At 39.1% G+C, this 24,665-nt stretch overlaps 1 protein-coding gene across 1 annotated transcript in view; it reads right to left on the reverse strand.

Annotated features, from left to right (window-relative positions):
* Positions 1 to 480: 480 nt before the first annotated feature.
* LUZP4 (leucine zipper protein 4) overlaps positions 481 to 24,665 on the reverse strand; it is a 58,816-nt gene continuing 34,631 nt past the window's right edge. The window contains 7 exon segments of the mRNA XM_033849269.2: positions 481 to 507; positions 7,731 to 7,785; positions 7,932 to 8,086; positions 8,088 to 8,371; positions 8,498 to 8,585; positions 12,002 to 12,117; positions 13,269 to 13,397. Of these exon segments, the coding sequence (XP_033705160.2) occupies positions 481 to 507; positions 7,731 to 7,785; positions 7,932 to 8,086; positions 8,088 to 8,371; positions 8,498 to 8,585; positions 12,002 to 12,117; positions 13,269 to 13,397 (854 nt within the window).

Here is a 24,665-nt window from a genome sequence, read left to right on the forward strand (position 1 = left end):
TGTATTGCTATAAACATCCCTCTTAGAACTGCTTTTGTTGCATCCCATTGATTTTGGGTCGTTGTGTCTCCATTGTCATTTCTCTCTAGGTATTTTTTTATTTCCTCTTTGATTTCTTCAGCGATCACTTCGTTATTAAGTAGTGCATTGTTTAGCCTCCATGTGTTTGTATTTTTTACAGATCTTTTCCTGTAATTGATATGTAGTGTCATAGCATTGTGCTCAGAAAAGATACTTGACACATTTTCAATTTTCCTAAATTTACCAAGACTTGATTTGTGACCCAGGATATTATCTATCCTGGAGAATGTTCCATGAGCACTTGAGAAAAATGTGTATTCTGTTGTTTTTGGATGGAGTGTCCTATAAAATCAATTAAGTCCATCTTGTTTAATGTATCATTTAAAGCTTGTGTTTCCTTATTTATTTTCATTTTGGATGATCTGTCCATTGGTGAAAGTGGGGTGTTAAAGTCCCCTACTATGAATGTGTTACTGTCGATTTCCCCTTTTATGGCTGTTAGTATTTGCCTTATGTGTTGAGGTGCTCCTATGTTGGGTGCATAAATATTTACAATTGTTATATCTTCTTCTTGGATCGGTCCCTTGATCATTATGTAGTGTTCTTCTTTGTCTCTTCTAATAGTCTTTTTTTTTTTTTTTTAATAGTCTTTATTTTAAAGTCTATTTTGTCTGATATGAGAATTGCTACTCCAGCTTTCTTTTGGTTTCCATTTGCATGGAATATCTTTTTCCACCCCCTTACTTTCAGTCTGTATGTGTCTCTAGGTCTGATGTTGGTCTCTTGTAGACAGCATATATATGGGTCTTGTTTTTGTATCCATTCAGCCAATCTGTGTCTTTTGGTGGGAGCATTTAGTCCATTTACATTGAAGGTAATTATTGATATGTATGTTCCTATTCCCATTTTCTAAATTGTTTTGGGTTCATTATTGTAGGTGTTTTCCTTCTCTTGTGTTTCTTGCCTAGAGAAGTTCCTTTAGCATTTGTTGTAAAGCTGGTTTGGTCGTGCTGAACTCTCTCAACTTTTGCTTGTCTGCAAAGGTTTTAATTTCTCCATCAAATCTGAATGAGATCCTTGCTGGGTAGAGTAATCTTGGTTGCAGGTTTTTCTCCTTCATCACTTTAAATATGTCCTGTCACTCCCTTCTGGCTTGCAGAGTTTCTGCTGAAAGATCAGCTGTTAACCTTATGGGGATTCCCTTGTGTGTTATTTGTTGTTTTTCCCTTGCTGCTTTTAATATGCTTTCTCTGTATTTCATTTTTGACAGTTTGATTAATATGTGTCTTGGTGTATTTCTCCTTGGATTTATCCTGTATGGGACTCTCTGTGCTTCCTGGACTTGATTAACTATTTCCTTTCCCATATTAGGGATGTTTTCAACTATAATCTCTTCAAATATTTTCTCAGTCCCTTTCTTTTTCTCTTCTTCTTCTGGGACCCCTATAATTCGAATGTTGGTGCATTTAATGTTGTCCCAGAGGTCTCTGAGGCTGTCCTCAGTTCTTTTCTTTTCTTTTCTTTTTTTTTTTTTTTTGCTTTATTCTGCTCTGCAGTAGTTATTTCCACTATTTTATCTTCCAGGTCACTTATCCATTCTTCTGCCTCAGTTATTCTGCTATTGATCCCTTCTAGAGTATTTTTAATTTCATTTATTGTGTTGTTCATCATTGCTTGTTTCCTCTTTAGTTCTTCTAGGTCCCTGTTAAATGTTTCTTGCATTTGGTCTATTCTATTTCCAAGATTTTGGATCATCTTTACTATCATTATTCTGACTTCTTTTTCAGGTAGACTGCCTATTTCCTCTTCATTTGTTAGGTCTGGTGGGTTTTTATCTTGCTCCTTCATCTGCGGTGTGTTTTTCTGTCTTCTCATTTTGCTTATCTTACTGTGTTTGGGGTCTCCTTTTTGCAGGCTGCAGGTTCGTAGTTCCCGTTGTTTTTGGTGTCTGTCCCCAGTGGCTAAGGTTGGTTCAGTGGGTTGTGTAGGCTTCCTGGTAGAGGGGACTAGTGCCTGTGTTCTGGTGGATGAGGCTGGATCTTGTCTCTCTGGTGGGTAGGTCCACGTCTGGTGGTGTGTTTTGGGGTGTCTGTGGACTTATTATGATTTTAGACAGCCTCTCTGCTAATGGGTGGGGTTGTGTTCCTGTTTTGCTAGTTGTTTGGCATAGGGTGTCCAGCACTGTAGCTTGATGGTCATTGAGTGAAGCTGGGTGCTGGTGTTGAGATGGAGATCTCTGGGAGATTTTCGCCATTTGATATTATGTGGAGCTGGGAGGTCTCCTGTGGACCAGTGTCCTGAAGTTGGCTCTCCCACTTCAGAGGCAGAGCCCTGACTCCTGGCTGGAGCACCAAGAGCCTTTCTTCCACAGCTCAGAATAAAAGGGAGAAAAAGTAGAGAGAAAGAATTAGTAGAAGTAGGAAGAAGGAAAGAAAGAAGGAAAGAAAGGAAGGAAGGAAGGAAGAAAGAAAGAAGAAAAGAAGGAAAGAAGGAAAGAAAGAAAGAAAGGAAGGAGGGAGGGAGGGAGGGAGGGATGGTGGGAGGAAGGAAGGAAGGAAGGAGGGAAGGAAGGAAAAAAGAAAGAAAGAAGGAAGATAAAGTAAAATGAAATAGAGTAAAATATAATAAAGTTATTAAATTAAAAAATAATTAGTAAGAAAACAAAAATATCAAAAAAAAGAAAAAAAACACAAAAAACGGACGGATAGAACCTTAGGACAAATGGTGGAAGCAAAGCTATACAGACAAAATCTCACACAGAAGCATACACATACACACTCACAAAAAGAGGAAAAGGGGAAAAAATCATAAATCTTCCTCTCAAAGTCCAGCACCTTAATTTGGGATGGTTCGTTGTCTATTCATGTACTCCACAGATGCAGGGTACATCAAGTTAATTGTGGAGCTTTAATCTGCATTTCCCTTTCTCTTCTTTGTTCTCACAGCTCCCAGGGGCTCAGCTTTGGATTTGGCCCTGCCTCTGCGTGTAGGTCGCCAGAGGGCGTCTGTTTTTCGCTCAGACAGGACGGGGTTAAACGAGCCGCTGATTCGGAGGCTCTGGCTCACTCAGGCCGTGGGGAGGGAGGAGCACAGAGTGCGGGTCGAGTCTGCGGAGGCAGAGGCCGGCGTGACGTTGCACCAGCCTGAGGCGCGCCGTTGCACCAGCCTGAGGCGCGCCGTGCGTTCTCCCGGGGAAGTTGTCCCTGGATCCCGGGAACCCGGCAGTGGCGGGCTCCCCGGAAGGGAGGTGTGGATAGTGACCTGTGCTCGCCCACAGGCTTCTTGGCAGTGGCGGCAGCAGCCTTAGCGTCTCCTGCCTGTCTCTGGGGCCCGCGCTTTTAGCCGCGACTCGCGCCCGTCTCTGGAGCTCCTTTAAGCAGCGCGCTTAATCCCCTCTCCTCGCGCCCCAGGAATCAAAGAGGGAAGAAAAAGTCTCTTGCCTCTTCGGCAGCTCCAGACCTTTTCCCGGACTCCCTCCCGGCTAGCCGTGGTGCACTAACCCCTTCAGGCTGTGTTCACGACGCCAACCCCAGTCCTCTCCCTGCGCTCCGACCAAAGCCCGAGCCTCAGCTCGCAGCCCCGCCCGCCCCGGCGGGTGAGCAGACACGCCTCTTGGGCTGCTGAGTGCCAGTCGGCACCGATCCTCTGTGCGGGAATCTCCCCGCTTTGCCCTCTGCACCCCTGTTGCTGCGCTCTCCTCCGCAGCTCCGAAGATGCCCCGAAAGTAATAAATTTTTGATAGTAAAATTTAATAGAAAGGTAGGAACTGAAGTCAGATTCAAGAAATGAATGGACAAATAGAAACACCTGTGAGGTTTTAACTGTATCTGGAAGCCTGTTAGAGGTTTTGTTCCTATTTAAAGAATATTCGTATTTGCCCCTATATTCCAGTGGGGATTTCTCACTTCACATTGAAAATCCCTTCAATAATGAATGAGTGTGTATACATACATATATATGTATGTCTGTATATATACATGTGTGTATATATATATTTATATATATATTGAATCACATAAAATTAATTAGAATGTAAGAACTTTTATGGTTATCATGTTAATATTGCCACAATGAACACTGAAGGAATGATTATAATAAGTTTATATAATCATCATCATAGTAATGATAAAATAATAGGAATTCCAATGTATAGAATACTTACCACAATCCTGTTTCTAGCCTAAAATGTTTACATATATTTCAATTAATCATCACAACAACCTAAGAGGCCAATATTGTTCCCATTTTGTAGCTGAGAAAATAGGCTCAAAGGAACTTGACCAAGGTTCCTCAGCCACCATGTTTCATCAAATCTAAGATACCATGATTGTAACATGTACTGTTATTTTATGTACCACTAAAAAGATTTTAAGTTTTCAATTTAACTATACCATTAAATGCAAGACATTTCCTGATTTCAGAGATATTGAAAACTGAAAAAAAAGCATGTCTTAGAATTGATTAAATATGAAATTAAGTGGTAGAAACATGATTCTATCCAAGTGTGAATCGGAAGCCCCTGTCATTAGCTACTAGACCATAATACTTAGATTTCTTTAACCATCTCATAGATATCTTTCATTCTAATCTCATTCACAGGGGAACAAAACTAAGATTTACAAAAGGGGAGGTGACTTGCTCATGGTCATCCACACAGCTACTAAGGGGATTAGCCAGGCAGGGAAGCCAACTCTCTGAGACCCAGACTAGACCGCTTTACAGTATATCACATTACTATTTAAGCTAGCCTGTCTTTTCCTGCAGGTAGAAGTACTGGAAGAAATACCAGAGTGTCATGTGTAGGGATAAATATTAGGTGTTTCAGGTAGGAGCTACATCTACTCAATTTCATCTAAACACTTATGTCAAACACACATGTTCTGTATTAAAGATGAAAGTTGCCAGCAAAATGGACTTAATTGGCTTGCTCAATATACTATTTACTTCATTTCTTGTAATTGCTGTTCATAGATCTTCAGTAAATAAATAGTAAAATAAAGACAATATCCTGAGGATTCAACGGTTGTAAAAGATTGTTTAAAATATTAAGTACGTGCTACAGGTAAGTTTTATTTGTATCATTCTTTCTCACTTTTGTCTAGTGCCCACTTAGAAGCTAAATAATGTAAGGTAGGATGGGGGGTAATGGAAGAGGAGCAGGAAACTTTTTTGTGCAAGCAATTATCCAAAAGGCTGGAAACACTTGACTCATGAAGACATGTATGACATATGTGGCTTCTTCCTACATTTGATGTTGGTAAACAGGTTTTAAAATATATTAATCATCAATGTAAGTAGATGCCAACAAAGACACAGGAAGAAAGCCTATTCAAATGAAAATCTGTAAAATCACACAGTTTCTCTGCTATATATTTGAAAGTGCTGATACTTACACTTGGACTCATGTTCATTGTATCATTTCTTTGCTGCATCTGTTTCTGTAAGTATTCACTCCAATTTTTCTTTGCAAAAGTCCTGATATGAATCATAAATGGTGATATTTTAAAAAGCAATCATTTATTTTGAAAGATCCAAAGATCTGATTTGTTGATTATAATCAGATTTGAATTTACTTCAAGAATTACTTTGAATGATGTAGTGGTAATGAGATATATCAGTTATCACTCTATAATTGGAGTTTAAACGGCAAGCACTCCAAAACTAAGCACCTCATTTTCTCTGAAGCTATTTTCTGTGTTTAGAAAAGCTTTCATCAGGTAGACAGCCCAGCTAATGCAAAGATATACAGATTTTGCCACTCATTTCTTGTAAGCTACTTAGCTGAGGTTACGAAGAAGTTTTTCTTTTGTTAAACTTTACTATTTACATATTACTCTAGCCAAGGAAAACATCTGACTGTGGATATAATTACCAAATCAGGAAAAAGGAGCAAAAGCTGAAATTGTTATCAGGTATCTTGGGGGCGTTAAAAATACAAATTCACACCTTGTTTACAATAATAAATCCTCTTTAGAATTTTAAAGAATCATACTGGTTTTTCAAAATTGAAAACAGTCATTGTAAGTCCCCATAAATAAATAATATTCCGAATATGCTACCATATTTTATTCCAGATGCTTGCCTAGTTACCTGTCTTTTGTTCAGACCACATTGGGCTTCTACATTGGTGACTTATTTTTTTTTTTAAGGTAGAAATGCCTTAAAAATTAAGGCAGAAGTTTAGCATTTCTGGTTTGTCTTTTGGTGAAGCTAGCCTGAGTGGTGCATAAGCCAACTCCAGGTCTTAAGGATATTATTAAACCTAACTGGTCAACATATATATATATATATATATATATATATATATATATATTAGAATGGAAAGTTATGGAGTAGAAGAATTAATCTCCAAGGGATCAATTATCAAAGTATATTAATTTTCTGTACTTTATGTGTTCTTTAGTAAGAGTTCTACATTTGATAACTTTAACCAAGCAAGAATTACTTACTTGTGCTAAGGATACAAAAAAAATTATAATAATAGAAGATAAAGGAGAAAAAACTGAGCAGAATTGTTCATTATATTTTAAAATGCACTTGTAAAATGACAGAATATGTCATTGGAAAACAGTAAGTGGAATTTCAGTGCCTTAGTGGAAGTGTTATACCACTTGACAAACAAAAATGGATGTGTAAAATGAAGCAAAACATGAAAATCCCTGATAAATGTAGAAATAATTGCTTACCATCAGTGTTAAACATATGTTAATTTTTTTATAGGAAACTGTTTGTATACTGCTAATATAAGTAGGGTGGGGCCTTTAGCATTAAAACGGTGCCTACATCAGACATTGTCTATATACACAATAACCCACATATACATTGTGGAAATAATTTTTTTAGCTGAAAACTGCAACTCTATGCAGTTAATATGACCTAAAGTATTTGACTAGACATTTATAGGCAATGCAAAATGAAGGCAATCACTGAGAAATTTAAATTAAAAATAATGTTTTTACTCAATTACCTAGCCAATTACAATAAAAATGTCTTGAGGTTTTTAAAACTCAAACAATCTGCAATACTATTAAATTTCTCTGGTCCTTTTGTTAGGGCGGACAGACCTAGCCTAACAGTTTTATAAGGCAATAGTGAATATACACAATATTCAAAATATATTTAGGTTAGGGTTGCAACTATGCATAAGCTAGACCTCTCCTATGTTCTGATTTGTGGAAAGCAGAAAAGTTCAGCTGCCCGAAGATACACCTATTATTTGTCTGCTGAGGGCTCCCTGAAGACTCTTTAGAAAGGAGGTAGAGGAGGGAAACAGAGGAATTCATTATCAGAGATTATATATTATCAATCTAGCATAGTTCATTGTTAGATTAGCTAGCCTAGCAGGTTGGAAGGTTCAAAGAGAATGGGACACTGAGTCAATATACTTTGATTGTGGGAAAGGCTCAGTAGGAAAGATTGAGTACATTGGAGCTCTTCCAGGGAAGCTGACCTAGATGGAACAACTTAATTAGGGTAATTAGGAAACTGGATGATAGCTAGAGGGCATCAGTAAGTTGAAAGAATATTGATGCCATGAATACATCACCTCTATTCTATTAATATCTTTGTCCCAGTTCAATTCTGTTTCAACAAATACATATTTAGCCATTAAAATATAGATATATAAAGCATGCCTTTACATTTCCATATCACTCAACACATTAATAGTTAAGTACTCATTGTTTTTACCTGTTAAATTCAATTTCTACTGATGAGTATCTTTTATATCTCCGTGATTGGTCATGAGATCTCTCTGATTGACCATGAAATCTCCCTGTTTGGCCATAAGATCTCCCTGATAGGACATTAGATATCTTTGAATCGTCATGAGATCTCTCTGAGTGACTGTGGAATCTCTCAGAGCAGTCAGGCGATCTCTCCGACTGGTCATGAGATCTTTCTGTATAGCTACGAGATCTCTTTAATTGGCCATGAGATCTCTTTGATTGACCATGAAATCTCTCTGATCGGCCATGAGATCTTGCTGATCGACCACGAGATCTTTCTGATCGACCACGAGATCTCTCTGATTGGCCACGAGCTCTTTCTGATTGACCACGAGATCTTTCTGATTGACCACGAGATCTTTCTGATTGACCATGAGATCTCTCTGATTGGCTACAAGATCTTTCTGATTGACAATGAGATCTCTCTGCTTGGCCATGAGATCTTTCTGATTGACGATGAGATCTCTCTAATTGGCCATGAGATCTTTCTGATTGACGATGAGATCTCTCTTTTTGACCACGAGATCTTTCTGATTGACGATGAGATCTGTCTGATTGGCTACGAGATCTTTCTGATTGACGATGAGAACTCTCTGCTTGGCCATGAGATCTTTCTGATTGATGATGAGATCTCTCTTTTCGGCCATGAGATCTTTCTGATTGACGATGAGATCTCTCTGCTTGGCCATGAGATCTCTTTGAGTGGCCTCGAGATCTCTCTGAATAGTGTTGATTTTCTTCTGATTGGCCTTGAGATCCTTCTGATTGATGTTGGTTCCTCTCTGATTGGCCTTGATTCATCACTGCTTGGGCTTTAGAATTTTCATTGCACTTCTCCTGCAAAGAACCGCAATTTTGAAAAACAAATGAAACATATACCCTATTGATTTCATTAACTCATAATGATATTTTATTAAGCCCATTTCTATGGGAAACTCTTTTTTTAGAATTCCACTGCCTCTACTTTTTTTTTTCTTTTTTGCGGTACGCGGGCCTCTCACTGTGGTGGCCTCTCCCGTTGCAGAGCACAGGCTCCGGACACGCAGGCTCAGCAGCCATGGCTCATGGGCCCAGCTGCTCCGTGGCATGTGGGATCTTCCCGGACTGGGGCACGAACCCGTGTCCCCTGCATCGGCAGGCAGACTCTTAACCACTGCACCACCAGGGAAGCCCCACTGCCCCTACTTTTAAAGACTAAACAGTTTTCAGGACTAATATGTAGAAAGCTCTGATCTCTCATGGCATTGGCACAAAGAATATTATGCATATAAAACTTTAATAAAATGTTTTAAATATGGAAAATTAACTGCTTTGTGAATTTGAATATATTCCAAGGTCATACTCTACCTACCATTTTCTGGATCTGTGTTTTACCTAAAGAAACAACCAATTCTTTGACTTTATAGTTGAGAGACAGAATATTTAATATTTTGTAGCACAAATCCTTAGAACCACAAGAAAGTGTTCAAAATCATACTATTTATTCTTCACCTGTTCAGAATCAGGTGAAAAAGAAACTATCAACTAACACAATATTGTAAATCAACTATACTTCAATTTAAAAAAACTTACAATAAATTATCTATCTCTTCTATATAAATTAATACTTAATTCTAGAGGGAAAGACAAATAAGTGAGGGGATAGGTAGCTATAAAGAAAGCAGAAGGTAGGCTTAATACTGTTAAAGTAAACTGGCCTGACAACAACTCAGTCTTTCTACCTTTTCACTTTTTAAATCAAAAGGGCAGTGGAGTGAATCAGTCAAATGGAAGTAATGAAACCCTTGACAAATCTCTATGATGCTACATAAATGTAAGTGGACAAAGTCATATGGACCATGCTAAGAAATCAAGCTTTCCACTAGCAAATAGTGCCTGGCAAACAAAATATGCCCTAGCTCTGACATTGTGACTTTGTAGTATAACACTACCAGAAGCTGAATGCAACTATTAAAAGGAAGGGGAGGTATTGGTATAAAGAATATTATTCACATAAAACTTTAGTAAAATAAAAAATATGACAAATCTGCTGCTTTGCTAAAGCATAAAGCCATAGTCACACTCCAGATTTTCTACTGTAAAACATAAATAAGGAGATTGGGTGGAATGCACATGTACATTTTCTTTTCTAAGTGACTAGTGTTGGGAACACAGTGGGTCAGCAGGAAGGATTGAGACCTATCTCTTAAAGACCCATATGCATCCAAGTACCTTTCCAAAGGAACTTGTGGTCTTTTTGCAAATGTTTATATAAAAACTAATTTCGTCAAATTGGATACCACAGATTTCTACCTTTAGAAAACAACAGAAATTATCAAAAACAGAAACTTTCCTTATAAACAACAGAAACTATCAAAAAGAGTTGTGTTGAATAAATACAATCGTGTTTTACTGATATTAGGATTAAATCTTGTGAAATACAAAGCTAGCTTATTAGAATTTCAAAGCATGATTGAAAGCTGTAATTGTTATTCAATTTATTAGTAGAATAATTATGTTTACATTTTATCACATTTCTATATTGCAGAGTACTTTTTTCCAGTGAGTTCTGCTATAATGACAGTCTCAAATGTCTGAAAAGTATGAGAAATAGAAAGATGCTTTCAGGGCTTCCCTGGTGGCGCAGTGGTTGAGAGTCCGCCTGCCGATGCAGGGGACATGGGTTCGTGCCCCGGTCCAGGAAGATCCCACATGCCGCAGAGCGGCTAAGCCCGTGAGCCATGGCCGCGGAGCCTGTGTGTCCAGAGCCTGTGCTCCACAACGGTAGAGGCCACAACAGTGAGAGGTCCGCATACCATAAAAAACAAACAAACAAACAAAAAAACCTCTAAAAGAAAGATGCTTTCAATTTGAAAATACTATTTTACGATATTCTTAGTTCATTTATGCGTTTCATACTGTAACGTAAGCTCATGTCCTTCTTTCCAAACTTTATCAAAAACTTTCTCACCTTACAGATTAAATACCATCTCCTCCGTCAAACTTTCACAAATCCCCTTAATCAGAATGAATTGCTGCATCCCCACAATATATAACTTATAACCCTGTTAGAACATGTATTGTAAACTGCCTGGCATTAAATTTCTTTCTTATCTTTCTTTCCCACCACCACATATAATATTTGAAGCAGGGCTGTTCTGGTACCTTGCATAGTGCCTAGAATAGACATTTAATTAACATTTGCTAAATCAATCCTCTAAATATTTGAATATGCAACATGTTCTCCTTCCCCCCAAATTTGCATTTATATAATTTGGCAAAAATGGTTTAAGCTCCCAGAATCAACATTTTTTACTAAATGACCACATAACACTTTAAGAAGAATCACTTTATAGGGCAAGCTGAAACCGTAGTATCAATGTTAACTTATGAATCTGGATATAAGCGCCTCTAAAATTTCTGTCCAGTGACTGGCTCATCTATACAAGTTTAGAGGTGATGGATTTACCACCATAAAATGTACAACTATAGTAAGTCCCATCTGTTGGTTCCAGAGTTTATGTCATACACTAATGTCATCTGACTTTTAGTTTTTACAATTCTTTCACAAGTCTACTAAAACTGTTTTTATACTAAAACTTAAGATCAACAACTCTTATTATATAAGGACAAAAATGAGAATGATTATACAAGACAAATCATGAAAACAGTCATCTCTTTTGGCATTTTATAAATTCAAAATTTCTAGCAGTGATTGAAAATAGCAAAAATAAATGTTTATTAAAGGGGCTTCCCTGGTGGCGCAATGGTTAAGAATCTGCCTGCCAATGCAGGGGACACGGGTTTGAGCCCTGGTCTGGGAAGATCCCACATGCCATGGAGCAACTAAGCCCGTGTGCCACAACTACTGAGCCTGTGCTCTAGAGCCCGCGAGCCACAACTACTGAGCCCATGTGCCACAACTGCTGAAGCCCGCGTGCCTACAGCCTGTGTTCTGCAACGAGAGAATCCACTGCAATGAGAAGCCCACTCACTGCAACGAAGAGTAGCCCCTGCTCACCACAACTAGAGAAAGCCCGCACACAGCAACAAAGACCCCACACAGCCAAAAATAAATAAATAACTTAATAAAAAAAAACAGTTACAGAGGAAAAATCAATTAACAAATATTGAAGTTAAATTATGCTTCAGGCAGCATGGGGGAGTACTAAGAAACAATCCCCGCTCTTAATAGAATTTTAAATAATCCTTAATATTAAGAAATATATTAAATGTAGGACCTTTATATTGGTTAATTCTTGGTATTTATTTACCTGCTTCTTTAAAGGCTGCCTGTTTAAAGAGCTTTGTCCAGACTCGAATCCAAAAGTTTCTCCGTTTGGCTTTTCATCATTTCTTTCCTCAACGTTGTTTATGAATCTTGAGTATCCTTTAAAAAATAATTATTTTCTGTATTTTCAGTCAGTAAATTCAACATATCTTTCAGAAGTAATACCTGTGATCTCATTGTTTTCAAGCTATGCACTGGTATTTGCAAAACTTTTGATATTTCATTAATCTGATATCACCTGAGAGTCTCGGTGAACTCTAGAACAGTCTTTGCCATACTATTTCTATTTGTATACCTTAATATAGTAGTCTTCTCTGTATACAGCACCTCAAATTTGGTTTCATATGCCACCAAAGTTGGACATATTATCTGAAATTCATTGAAAGAATACTCTAATAGAATAAAGAGAGATGCAGAGAAACTGTTTTGTATTAATCATGTGAATATTTGCCTCAACCATCTGCTTTGATCTGGGTGTAAAGACAGCTTAAGGAATGATCAGAGAATATAGTTCTCCAAAGGCTCACGAAGATCAATTTTATGTTTAGTCAGAAACATGAGATTGGCCCCCTTACCATTCTTAGCAGCTTTGCCCCTATAATAACCACCATCCCTCCTTTTCTCAGAAACTGCTAAGCCACTGAAGGATTCAAACAAATACTGTAAGGAACATGGGTAGACAGCTGGAAGGGGCTCAGAGTACACACAATGTCAAGACGGTTCCAACCTGTTCACTAGACCATGGAGATCATTAATTGTTGAAAAGAATTCTCTACTATGGCGATACACAGCATGTTCACATTAAAATATGCACACTGCATTGACCAATGTGATTAGGGATACAAAAGTCTTTCTTCATGTTCTTCTGCACTCTCTTTGTCCTACAGCATTTATTTTTTCAAAATGTGGATGCCATGGTGCTCAGGCTATTAACCATACTCTTAACCCTTCTGTATTGCCTCCTTAAAGTGGAACTGGACCATCTAGACACGCTTGGGAACAAGTACAAAACATTTCTCATTCTTATCCTGCTCTCTCTTAAGGAAGTAACTCATATAAATTAAAAATTTTGTTTTCATTTGTCATGGCATAAATTTTTACCAATCCTGTATGCATACATTTCCAGGAAAGATAAAACTAGCAACACAGTGCAACTTTAGAACACATTCCAAATTTGTGAGTTTGCTTTCCCAGTTACTCACAAATATTTCAGACTCTTTTTACCACGTGTGATTTTTTGTATACTTTACCTCTCTGCTGGTGATGCTTATCAGCATTTGATTGCTGTCTTGAAACTGAGGTATTTTTTTTATCGTTCTGTATCTCATTCTTTATTTCTTCAGTGTCCATACCTATCTTTCTAAGTATTATAATGTCATCTGTATTAGAAAACACAGAAAAAAATAAAGACAATGAAAAAAGCTGAATTACAACAATGTGTCTCAAGAGAATAATCTATATTCTTACCTCATCGTATTTTAGAATATTTAAAAAATTGGTAGCCCTGAAAAATAACACTATAATAATAATGAACTTGTAAAACCATAACAAAGATCAAACAATGCAGACATTTTAGGGTTAGTTTCCTGGAACAATAAAGAGAAAAATTCCTGTTAAACAGATTTATAGTAACTTCATTTATGCAAAAATAAAATGCTCTCAGAATATAGTAGCTTAAGGGGGAAATCATTTAAATAAATGATTTTACTAAACGTTATTTTAGTTTCAGAGAAATGTAGAGCAGTAGTGTCATCCCTATATGTAAGATGACACTTTTGTAAGACTATATGTAAGAGCTAGATAATTAGTTGCATTTATTTTCTTGAAAAGTAAGAAAGAAAACAAGGGCAATGGACATTCACATGAGATACCAAAGAGGTGAGGAACCAAGATTAGTGTAATAGTAGGAAGCAATCAGATTTTACTTTGCAGTCAGGCATGTTCTTATGCACTCATGTGAAGAGCACTTACATGGCATGATTTGAAGGATGAGAGACAGGTACCACCTGCTCTAAAGTATCTCTCCTAAACTCTGGGATAGAAAGGTCTAAAGGTTGGATGTTTTATCGGTGGATCAAAGCTTACTTAGGTCAAGGTATCTTTAGAAATAAGCACAAGTTAGGCATTTGGAAGGACCCAGTGAAACTAGAAGAAAGAGGGGGAGCTGAGATGGGTGCAAAGAGGAAACAGATACCAAAGATTAACCACTCCTTTATTATTTTGCTTAATACTAGTCCTACCTCAGGTCTCCAAAAACCTGATTCTGATTTTCTTTGAAATAGTTGATACTTCCAAAGGTAAAAATCAGGGTAAAGCCCAATAATCAACTGAGTATCATTTCTTGACTATCCTATTTTAAGCCTTTGTTCTGTCTGTCTCTCAGCAGCCATCGGCTGTAATATTTCCTGCAGACATAGTCTTTAATTTTCTGTTCCTTGTATTCTTTTTTTTTAATTTATTTATTTTTTTATTTATTTGTTTTTGGCCAAGTTGGGTCTTCGTTGATGTGCATGGGCTTTCTCTAGTTGCAGCGAGTGGGGTCTACTCTTCATTGTGGTGCTCAGGCTTTTCATTGTGGTGGCTTCTCTTGTTGCAGAGCAAGGGCTCTAGGCACACGGGCTTCAGTAGTTATGGCACGTGGGCTCAACAGTTATGGCCCAAGGGCTCTAGAGAGAAGGCTCAGTAGGTGTGGCGCACGGGCTTAGTTGCTCCATGGCATGTGGGATCTTCCCAGAGCAGGGATCAAACCCGTGTCCCCTGTATTGGCAGGCAGATTCTTAACCCCTGTGCCACCAGGGAAGTCCCTGTTCCTTGTATTTTTTATGCATTCTCTTTTCTTTTTAATTTTTCTTCTGTTGTTTCTCCTGTATTCTACATTTAAAATCTGTACAAACCTCTGTATAGACTTTTTTCTCATTACCTTACAGTCGACCCTTTATCAACATGAGGGTTAGGGGTGCTGACTCTCCCTGCAGTTGAAAATCTGCATATAACTTATAGCCATCCCTCCCTATACATGGTTCTTCTGTATCCATGGTTCCTTCATATCTGTGGCTCCGCCTCTGTGGATTCAATCAACCAGAGATGGTGTAGACTATAGTATTTACCATTAAAACAAATCCAAGTATAAATTGTGAACAAAGAATGTTGCCTGCCATATCAGTAAACAAAGGATGTTGCTGCCAACTAGCCATCAGCTACTGCAGCCTCCCTGTGCACCCTGAGGGGATCCAGGATAGAAAACAACCCCAGATACTGGCCCTAGATAGTTAAGGTGCATATCAAAGGAATCACTTCAATGAGCTCAGATTCTTGCATCTTCCCATATATAGAAAAGTGCTAAATTCATTAACAGCAGATGGCTGGTTTTCTTTAATTAACTTTATTATCTTTTGATTAATTTAATTATCTTAATTAGATAATTTAATTAATTATCTTTTGAGTTTCCGACTGCCTGTTTTTTCCATATATCCAGGCTCCTCCCTTACCTCTTTGTTACCAAGTCCAAGCTCCCTCTGCTTCCCGCACAACAGGCCAATAAATCGGGAGACAAGGTGCTGAGGCAAGGAATAGCGACTTTATTTGGAAAGCCGGCAGACCAAGAAGATGGCGGACTAGGGTCCCCAAAAAGCCATCTTATCTGGATCTGAATGCCAGTTTCTTTTATAGAACAGAGAGGGAGAGGAGGTGAGGAAGTAAAGTAAAAAAGCCATTTATCTTGCAAAATAGGAGGGGATGTGTAATTTCTTCTTTTCTGCAGCCATTCACAGGTGGGCAGGGTCACAATGTCTCTCTGTTGAACAAAGGGCTTTTAGTCTAACAGTCAGGCAGAGGGGCAGGGTTCCCTATGGCAGGTCATTATGTATGCTTACAGCTATAGAGAGTGATTATAATAACAAAAGCAACAAAAAGCAAAGGTTAAAGTATAAGAAACAGATTCAACATGGAGTCAGAATTGGCTCTTCCCTGTTACATCTTCAGAGCAGTCCCTCAGAGCTATCTGAGAGGCTGTCTTCTGGGCTTAAGTCCTCAGAAAGTCTGCCAAATTAAACCTAATTCTCAACTTTTAGGTTGTGCGTTTTTTTTTCAGTCAACAAAGTAGACTCGCATAGTTCAAACCTGTGTTGTTCAAGGGTCAACTGTATAAGGGAGTGCACTATCAGAACATTTTACAGGACACCACAGGAAGATTTTTGAATCTCCAACCCTTCTCCCTCATCAGTCCTGAAACAATCACTACCCAGCCTACAGAGACCCAATGAGATAGGTGACTTCCCATATAGGAAAGCAAAACTTCCAGAGAGGAGAAAATGAAGCACTGGTATCTTTCACAATGAAGTAAGTGCTTTCACATGAGGGAGTGCTCTGCCTTGTGGCACTCAAACACAATTTGCAGTGCCTTTAAACTTTTCCTGTCCTCAGAGTGACCAAAATTAACATCAAGCTCTTCTTAGAATTGCATAAGGATTAAACAAAATAGAAAATTTCTCAAGGCTCATGCCGACCTACAGCTACAGTTGAGAAATATTTATCCAATGCTTTATGACAGGGATGGCTCAATGGGTAAACCATGTGGATTAATAATAACACTTTTAAGGGAGTTCACTGGTGGCCTATTGGTTAGGATTCCGGGCTTTCACTGCCTTGGCCCATGTTCATCCCTGGTTGGGGAACTGAGATCCCACAAGCTGCACAGTATCACCAAAAATTTTTTTTAAATAAAATAACACCTTTAAATTGAATAACACTTTAAAGTTTACAGAGCATTTCCACATAAAAGCTCTTGGCACAGTACCTGGCATATATGAGACACTCAATAAATAAGAAAATAAATGAACAAACAATTATTAAGTGTCTGATATATACTGTGCCCCCACACTTAAAGGTCAGCAGAGATTAGCCTCACTTTTAACGAAGAAAACAGGAATTTCCTGGTTGTCCAGTGGTTAGGACTGTGCACTCTCACTGCCGAGGGCTCGGGTTCAGTCCCTGGTAGGGGAACCAAAATCCCACAAACCATGTGGCATGGCCAAAAAGAAGAAGAAAACAGACTCAGGAAGATTGCATGACTTACTTGAGGGCAGAAAATTATTCTGTTAACAAGCTAGGACAGATTCTAGTCCAAGACCCTTGCCACTACATTACACTTCCTCCTTTGAAAGCTCAGCTATTCCCCAGAATTAAAACAGCAGCACCGAGGCTAGTGACCATTCATTTGAATGTGGTATTCCTACTAAAATAGCATTTTCCTTTCAATTCTATTTGAAATTAATTGCACAAAGTCAAGTTTAGCATTCAATTAGTGTAACAGCAACCTCTAATCCAGTATTCAAGCACCCATTTTGCCCTGTCCCCCTGATTCCTTCAGCCTAAGATTTGGTATGCAACCATTTGGTATGCTTGTTTTGAACCACAGAGTGCTATACAGGAAAACTATGGCATGGCTTTAAATCCTGTCTGTGGTCTTATTTGCCCAAAAGGACTTCAGCCATTTGAGCTTTGAATCAAACCACCCTGCAACTCACATAATTCTTATAAACTCATGAGCGAAGTACATAAAATGGCTCTGGAAATACCTAGAGTCCTCTTCCCCTAAATTCAAATCCTTCTCCATTAGTTTAGCTTACACATAACATTATAAAGACTTCAGTTTTAAGGTCATCCTGAGAGTGCTACATTAATCCCACAGGATTTTTTGAATCCTTTCCTTTTGAATATATTACTGTATGGAAGCATTTTCCCATCTCAGTTTGACTCAATCCAAATGTCATATAACTCCTTAGTAATATGAATGAACAAACGTCAGAGAAAGAGTAGCGAATAGCAGTAGTAATACAGAAAGCAAAAAGTTGTACATTTCATACAAGACGGGATTTTTATAAAAATGTCATTCGCAAATAGGCTTTACAGAGATTGTCAAAGTTCAACAAATGTGTATAAATTTCATATCTGCTACCTGGCCAACAGCATCAAGATATTTTGACTCATGGTAACTGTTTTAGAAGAGAGAAGGTAGAAATATGCTCTGGTATCCATCCAAATCTACAATAAGGAGACTCTTTGAGTCAATAATACATTATTTTCCCACTTATTTAGCCATACCTTAAGGCCATTCATTGCCCTAGACTACAAAGGATTTTGTTATGGTGTTGACATTTAAATTTTCTTAAAAATGGTCACTGCTTTCATCTAATTTAGACTCATAAGTGATAGTACTGGCTTCTCTTTAAAATATAAGCAGCCCTGTAATATGGGTTCGGGTTTAATGACTACACCCACAGCTGCTATATAAAATTCATTTAACTAATAAGAAATTCAATTTTCTCTTTGTTATTTTTCCATTTTTGTTGTACTTATCCCACAATTGAATTTCACATCAATTGTGCAAAAGGGTCACTTGTACAAGGGAAGATAAGCACACCAAAGTAGAGTACAGGAAAACAAGCTACACAATAGACAGTAGAAATTTGTCCTGACAGTCTGTAACACAGGTAAATGAAACTCTGTTTAAAAGATGAAAAGGGGGGGGCTTCCCTGGTGGCGCAGTGGTTGAGAGTCCGCCTGCCGATGCAGGGGACACGAGTTCGTGCCCTGGTCTGGGAAGATCCCACATGTCGCGGAGCAGCTGGGCCCGTGAGCCATGGCCACTGAGTCTGCATGCCCGGAGCCTATGCTCCTCAATGGGAGAGGCCACAGCAGTGGGAGGCCCGTGTGCCACAAAAAAAAAAAAAAAAAAAGTTTTGCCTGTTCCCACTGAAAAGATCAAAACCCGGACTCATTTGTTGGAGAACCAATCTTTAAGAGCATGAACCAGTGACGTCTTAAATATTTTTTTACAACCCTAAAATTATGAAATTTTACTATCATATGCAGCCTCCAACTAACTTACCATATTCAATTCGACATCTTTCCTCGGCCTTCCAACCATGATTTGAGCCTATCTTTTCCAAATTACATTCTCCAGTATCCCCCTAGCTCTAATCATCTACTGAAATGACAGTGCCTCCTAAATCCGTTGAATCTGCTATTGTCCAAGTTAAACCAAACAAACACCTCCCTCAGTCTCCCAAAGCTTGACATTATCTACCGTTTAAACCCCATCCCTCAACCAAATGATTTTTAATCCCTCTCAAATTGGCTACATCTCTAAAGTTTGATATCCAAATCCAGAGAGAGAGAGTAGGTAACTACTCCAGCTTCCCAAATTGCTAGCTACCCAAAAGTGAGGCTGTAGGTCCACTTTCTGAAGGACATATAGCCAACATTTACTCAACTTTTTCCACAGGTTTGTGCACATTACCTGTAGTATCTCATTTAATCCTCAACAACTCTATGATGCAGATACTACTCAACTGAGGAAACTCAGGCTCCAAGAGATAAAGAAACTTGCACAAGGTCAAACAACCACTAAATTTGGGGGACCAGGCTGCTCTGCAACTGTGACCCCTAATTCTCTGAATTTTGAGAGAAACTCATTGCTTTGGCTATTTACCAGTTTATATTTTTACCTCTATAAGCATCTGTTAAACACCAATCAATGAAATCAACACAAAGAAAAGTGCAGAAAGCATTTGGATTTACCTAAGTGCTATAAATTGCCCTCAGTTCTGGGATTTTCCCCCCACTCAGAGTCCCTGTGACAGGGCGGGGCCTAGAATAAGGCAAGTGAAGCACTTACCTCAGGCATAAAATTTAAGGAGGCTCCAAAAAACTCAGTATGCAAGGTAAAAGTAATATTTAGCACAATATTTTCAAAAATGAAAATCAGTGCAAGAACAATCCCTGATGAACAAAATATCAACAACAAAAAAAGACCATATCAGACCCTGTACTTGAACAACTTTGCCTTACTTGCCTCACTCCAATTCCTTTATTTACAAAAGGAAAATACTGTTTACCAAAATGGGTGACCTACCAGAGGGTTGTACCTTGGTTTTTAAAAATATTTCACTAAAATATTATTTATCTTGGGGGGTAGGGTAAATTGGGAGATTGGGATTGACATATACACACTACTATACATGAATTAGATAACTAATAAGAACCTACTGTATAGCACAGGGAACTCTACTCAGTATTCTGTAATGACCTATATGGGAATAGAACCTAAAAAAGAGTGAATATATGTATATGTATAACTGATTCACTTTGCTGTTCAACAGAAACTAACACAACATTGTAAATCAACTATACTCCAATAAACATTAACTTTAAAAATGTTATTTATCTTGATCACTGAAATTTTGGTGCCTCTTTAAATTCTGCACCCTTGGCAAGTGCCTCACTTGCCTGACCATAGTCCCAGCCCTCCCCAGTGACCAAATACTATTTTTTAAAAGTCATTTTAATGCCACAAAATGTTTAGGAACTCATGTTGGAGCTGGGGGTGGGGAGCAAGCAGTAGTGTGGAATCCACAAGGTCTATGTCTTAGAAGAGTAAAGCCTGTTGATACCGATCATGAAATAGATTGTTAGAAACATGTGAAAGCAGAAAAAAAGAAAAACAAGAAAATTTCTTAGGTACTATTCATGGCCATTCCCCCTCAGAAGCAAAGGGGGAGGTAGGAAACTTCCTCAACCTCATAAAAGGCATCTATGAAAAACCCACAGCTAAAATGATGATTAATGGTAAAAGACTGAAAGCTTTGCCTCTGAGATCAGAAACAAGTTAAGGACATTTGCTCTCACCACATCTATTTAACATTTCATTGGAAATTGTAGCCAGGACAATTAGTCAAGAAAAAGAAATAAAAGGCAACCAGATTTGAAATAAAGAAGTAAAACTATCCCTATTCTCAGATGCCATGATCACGTATAGAGAAAATCCTAAGGATACACACATACACACACACATATTAGAGCTAATAAACGAGTTCAGCAAGGTTGCAGAATACAAGATCCATACACAAAAATAAATTCTATTTCTATACCCTAGCAATGAACTACCCAAAAATGGTTAAGAAAACAATCCCACCAAGAAGACCATTTAATAGGAGAAAGAATAGTCTTTTTAACAAATGAACTGGATATTCACATGTAGGTAGTTAGATCCTACCTCATTCTATCTGCAAAAATTTAACTCAAAATGAATCAAAGATGTGAATGTAAAAGTGCAAACTAGAAAACTCTTAGATGGAAACACAGGAGTAAATCTTCATCATTTCTTAGATATGATACCAAAGCATGAAAAACAGAAGAAAAAAATAAACTGTACTTCATCAAAATTAAAAACCTTTGTGCTTCAAAAGGCACTGTCAAGAAAGTGAAAAAACAACCACAAAATAGGAGAAAATACTTGTAAATCATGTATCTGAGAAGGTTCTAGTATCCACAACATATAAAGAACTCAACAATAAAAAGGCAATCCACTTTCATTTCAAAAGTCCACCTTCCCTGTTTTGCTCTCTCACCCTCCTTATTTCTATGGTTCATTCTGCCTGCTCCCTACCACTTCTGAGGTTTTCCTGGCTGCAATGCTCTGCTCATTTCTGAGGTCTGCCCTCCCCGTTTCCTCTTCCACTCTCTTTCCTAAAGTCCACTGTCCCTACTCCTTGCTCTCCCCACTTTTTTCCTCCCCACTTCTAATGATTGCCCTTACTGCTGCTCCCTGTCTCATATTTTAGGTCTGAACCCCTGTCCTTGCTCCTCATTTCTGAAGTCTGTCATTCATCTCTTTCCTCATTTGTAAGATCAGCCCTCCCTGCTCCGTGCCCTTCCATTTCTAAGTTCCGCCGTCCCTGCTCTGCTCTCCCACCCTCATCTCTAAGGTGAAACCTCTTCTTACTGCTCTTCCCATTTTCAAGTTCGGCCCTCCTTTGCTCCTCCCCTCCATATCAAGTCGGCCCTCACTGCTCTGCTCCTCCCCCTCTCATTTCTAAAGTCCCTGATGCTGTGCTGCTCCTTCCCCCCGCCCATAGCTAAGGTTTTCTCCTCCTCTGCTCTGTGCTGCCCTATCCCCACCCACCGCCAACCCCGCCTCATTTAAGCAGTCCGTCCTCGCTCCCTCCCGCTGCCCATGTTTAAGTGGATGAGAGCGAGTAGAGCTCTGAGGTGAGACACTAGACAGCACCAGCAGAAGGGAAAGGCGGTCTATGCTGAATCGGCACCAGTCAAGCAACCAAATAAACCATCCCTTTGCCCAGTCTGGCTGCTCGACCACCACTCCTCACAAATTAGCCTTAGCCTTAGCCTTGCTCCTCCAACCCCTGGAATCCAGTCCTTTGTGACACCCTGCGAAGAGTGAGGGACTGTGAAAGGGCGGGTAACTTGCTATCATTCCTTAAGAGGGTAAAATATACGGACACAGCCGGCTTTACATTTCCCACACCGGGCCCTTTCCCGCAATCCCTACTCCGTGATTTCTGTCAGCTTTGGCCAGTTTCCCACCTAAGAGGTCAGGGCTAGCCTGAGGCGGTCTGGTCAGGGCTAGCCTGAGGCGGGAAAATGGGAACAGAGAGGTGAGGCAGGGGCCAGCAGGCTGGCCAGGTGCTTTATCTACATGGGGGCGGGTGCTGGCACAGAGGGGAAGCCTCCCCGCCCAGGGGGTGTGCCTCACAGCACCGCTTCCAGCCTGCCTTTCTCCAGTCAGCCCTGACTAGCGGGGGCTGGGGTCCGGGATCTACATACCTAGAGACAAGTCTAGAATGTTCATTTTTTCTCTATTGTTAGTGCCTGTAAGCACCTTTACAGGAGCCAGTTTGGAAACCGAAGCCATCTCCTCAGCGAGACAGCGCTGCACTGTGATCTACTGTGGCGCCCCCTCACGGCTTCCTAAGGCAGGCGAAACTTGTCAGCCAATCACAGTCCTTTGCTTCTCTGTTGCTAACGCCCAGGGGGTAGAGCTTGGAATCTACCAATCAGGAACCTGGCTCACCAGAAAAAAAAAAAAAAAAGACCTGTCCATTTCTTTCCCGCGCTTTCTAAAAATTGTCTCTTCTCAGGTGCATCGACCGCTCAGTCAGACACTTTTTTTTTTTTTCTGTGACGGCTTGATCCTTGCTTTTCATAGCTCTTAGAAGAACCCCGTTTCTCCTCTTTGAGGTTGGCATTCCTTGCGAATAAAACCTTATGTTTTTGACGTGATGGACTTGTTCCCTGTTTCTCTCAAATTTGAAGAGCTACCACAAATCTAGCAGTTAAGACTCATCCACAGACATACAGTGCCACATACTTTTTCATGACTTCCCTATAGGTGCATCCATGACATTCTTTAAGAAAAATGTAATTGTTGCTCTTATTGCCGAATACTGCTCAGTATGCACTACTTTTAAATGTTAGAGGAATCCTGTGTCACTGGTTCTTCAGGGGAAATAAAAATCAAATTAATAATTTTCGAGAGCTGAAAACTTGTTCAAGTTGTTACAGAAACCACAACATAAATGCAGAAGAGATTTAAAATTGTAAATTATTTAATTATTTGTTGTATTTAAGTCATTGCTTAGCACCAGGGTCCTAAAGATTAATAGGTCAGTCTTTTTCTCAAGGCATATACAGTTGCCTGAAAACAATAAATATATGCAAAATATTAATTTAGGTGCTATAATTCAGTCCATACAACAAATACTGAGCTCCTTACTGTGTTAGTTAGGGATACTGGTAGCTACAAAATATATGTATGAGACAAAGGAGAAAATCCACCTTGTGTATCAGGAAAGAATCATTTAAGACTTGAAAAATTAGGGAGTAATTTTAGGGGTGGGAAGCGTATTTCCTGGCAGAGGAAGCATCACTACCAGCACACTTCGGAAAGTGCAAGCCATTCCGTGTGGTGAGGTACTGAAAGATGAATCTGAAGAGATCAGCAGAGATTAGATTATGGAGGACTTTTATATTATGTGAAAGATTTGGAACAATTTTTTCCTATCAGATTTATTGAGTTATAGAGCGATAAGGGAAGAGGATCAAAGACAGAACCCCAAGGAAATTACAAAGGAAATTGAATAGAAAATATCAGAGTTATGGGAAAAAACAGGAAAGTGGTATCCAGGAAATAAAGGGAGAATTCCAAGAGGAACTTAATGGTCCACTGGGTCAAGTGTTGCTGGAAGGTCAAATTAGCTAAGAACTGAATTCATTAAATTTAGCAATTAAGAGGTTTTTTTTTTTTAACCTTCAGCAGAGTTCTAACAGACTATAAGTTGAGGATTGATCAATTAATTAATTAATTTTTATTTAACAAATACATATAGCATTTACTATCTGCCAGGCACTGTCTAAGAGCTTTATTAGTCATTCATTTAATCTTCATGATAACCCTGTATCCTAGCAGGACCCCATGAGGACCTTCCCAGGACAGGCCTTCCCCCATATCCTCTGCTTTAGCTCCTCTCTGAAGTACCTAGATAACAGTATTTGATGCACATTTCCTGAGTTGTTTTGCAGATGTAAACCCCCACCACCACCCCCCACCCCCCACCCCCACCCCCCCACCCCCCACCCCCCCCCACAACAAATGGAAGATGTTAAGTACTTGATGACCACGAGCACATAGCCCCAGGCCTCCTGGAGCCTAAGGACTGATGATGTTAACCCCTGTGACACCACCCAGCTGCCTCACCATCAGCCAATCAGAGAATTGTGCACAAGCTGATCACATACCTGGCAACCCCACCCTCACTCACCTGGCTTTTAAAAGTGCTTTGCTGAAG

The sequence above is a fragment of the Tursiops truncatus genome, chromosome X (genome assembly GCF_011762595.2).
Source record: "Tursiops truncatus isolate mTurTru1 chromosome X, mTurTru1.mat.Y, whole genome shotgun sequence".
Classification (NCBI taxonomy): domain Eukaryota; kingdom Metazoa; phylum Chordata; class Mammalia; order Artiodactyla; family Delphinidae; genus Tursiops; species Tursiops truncatus.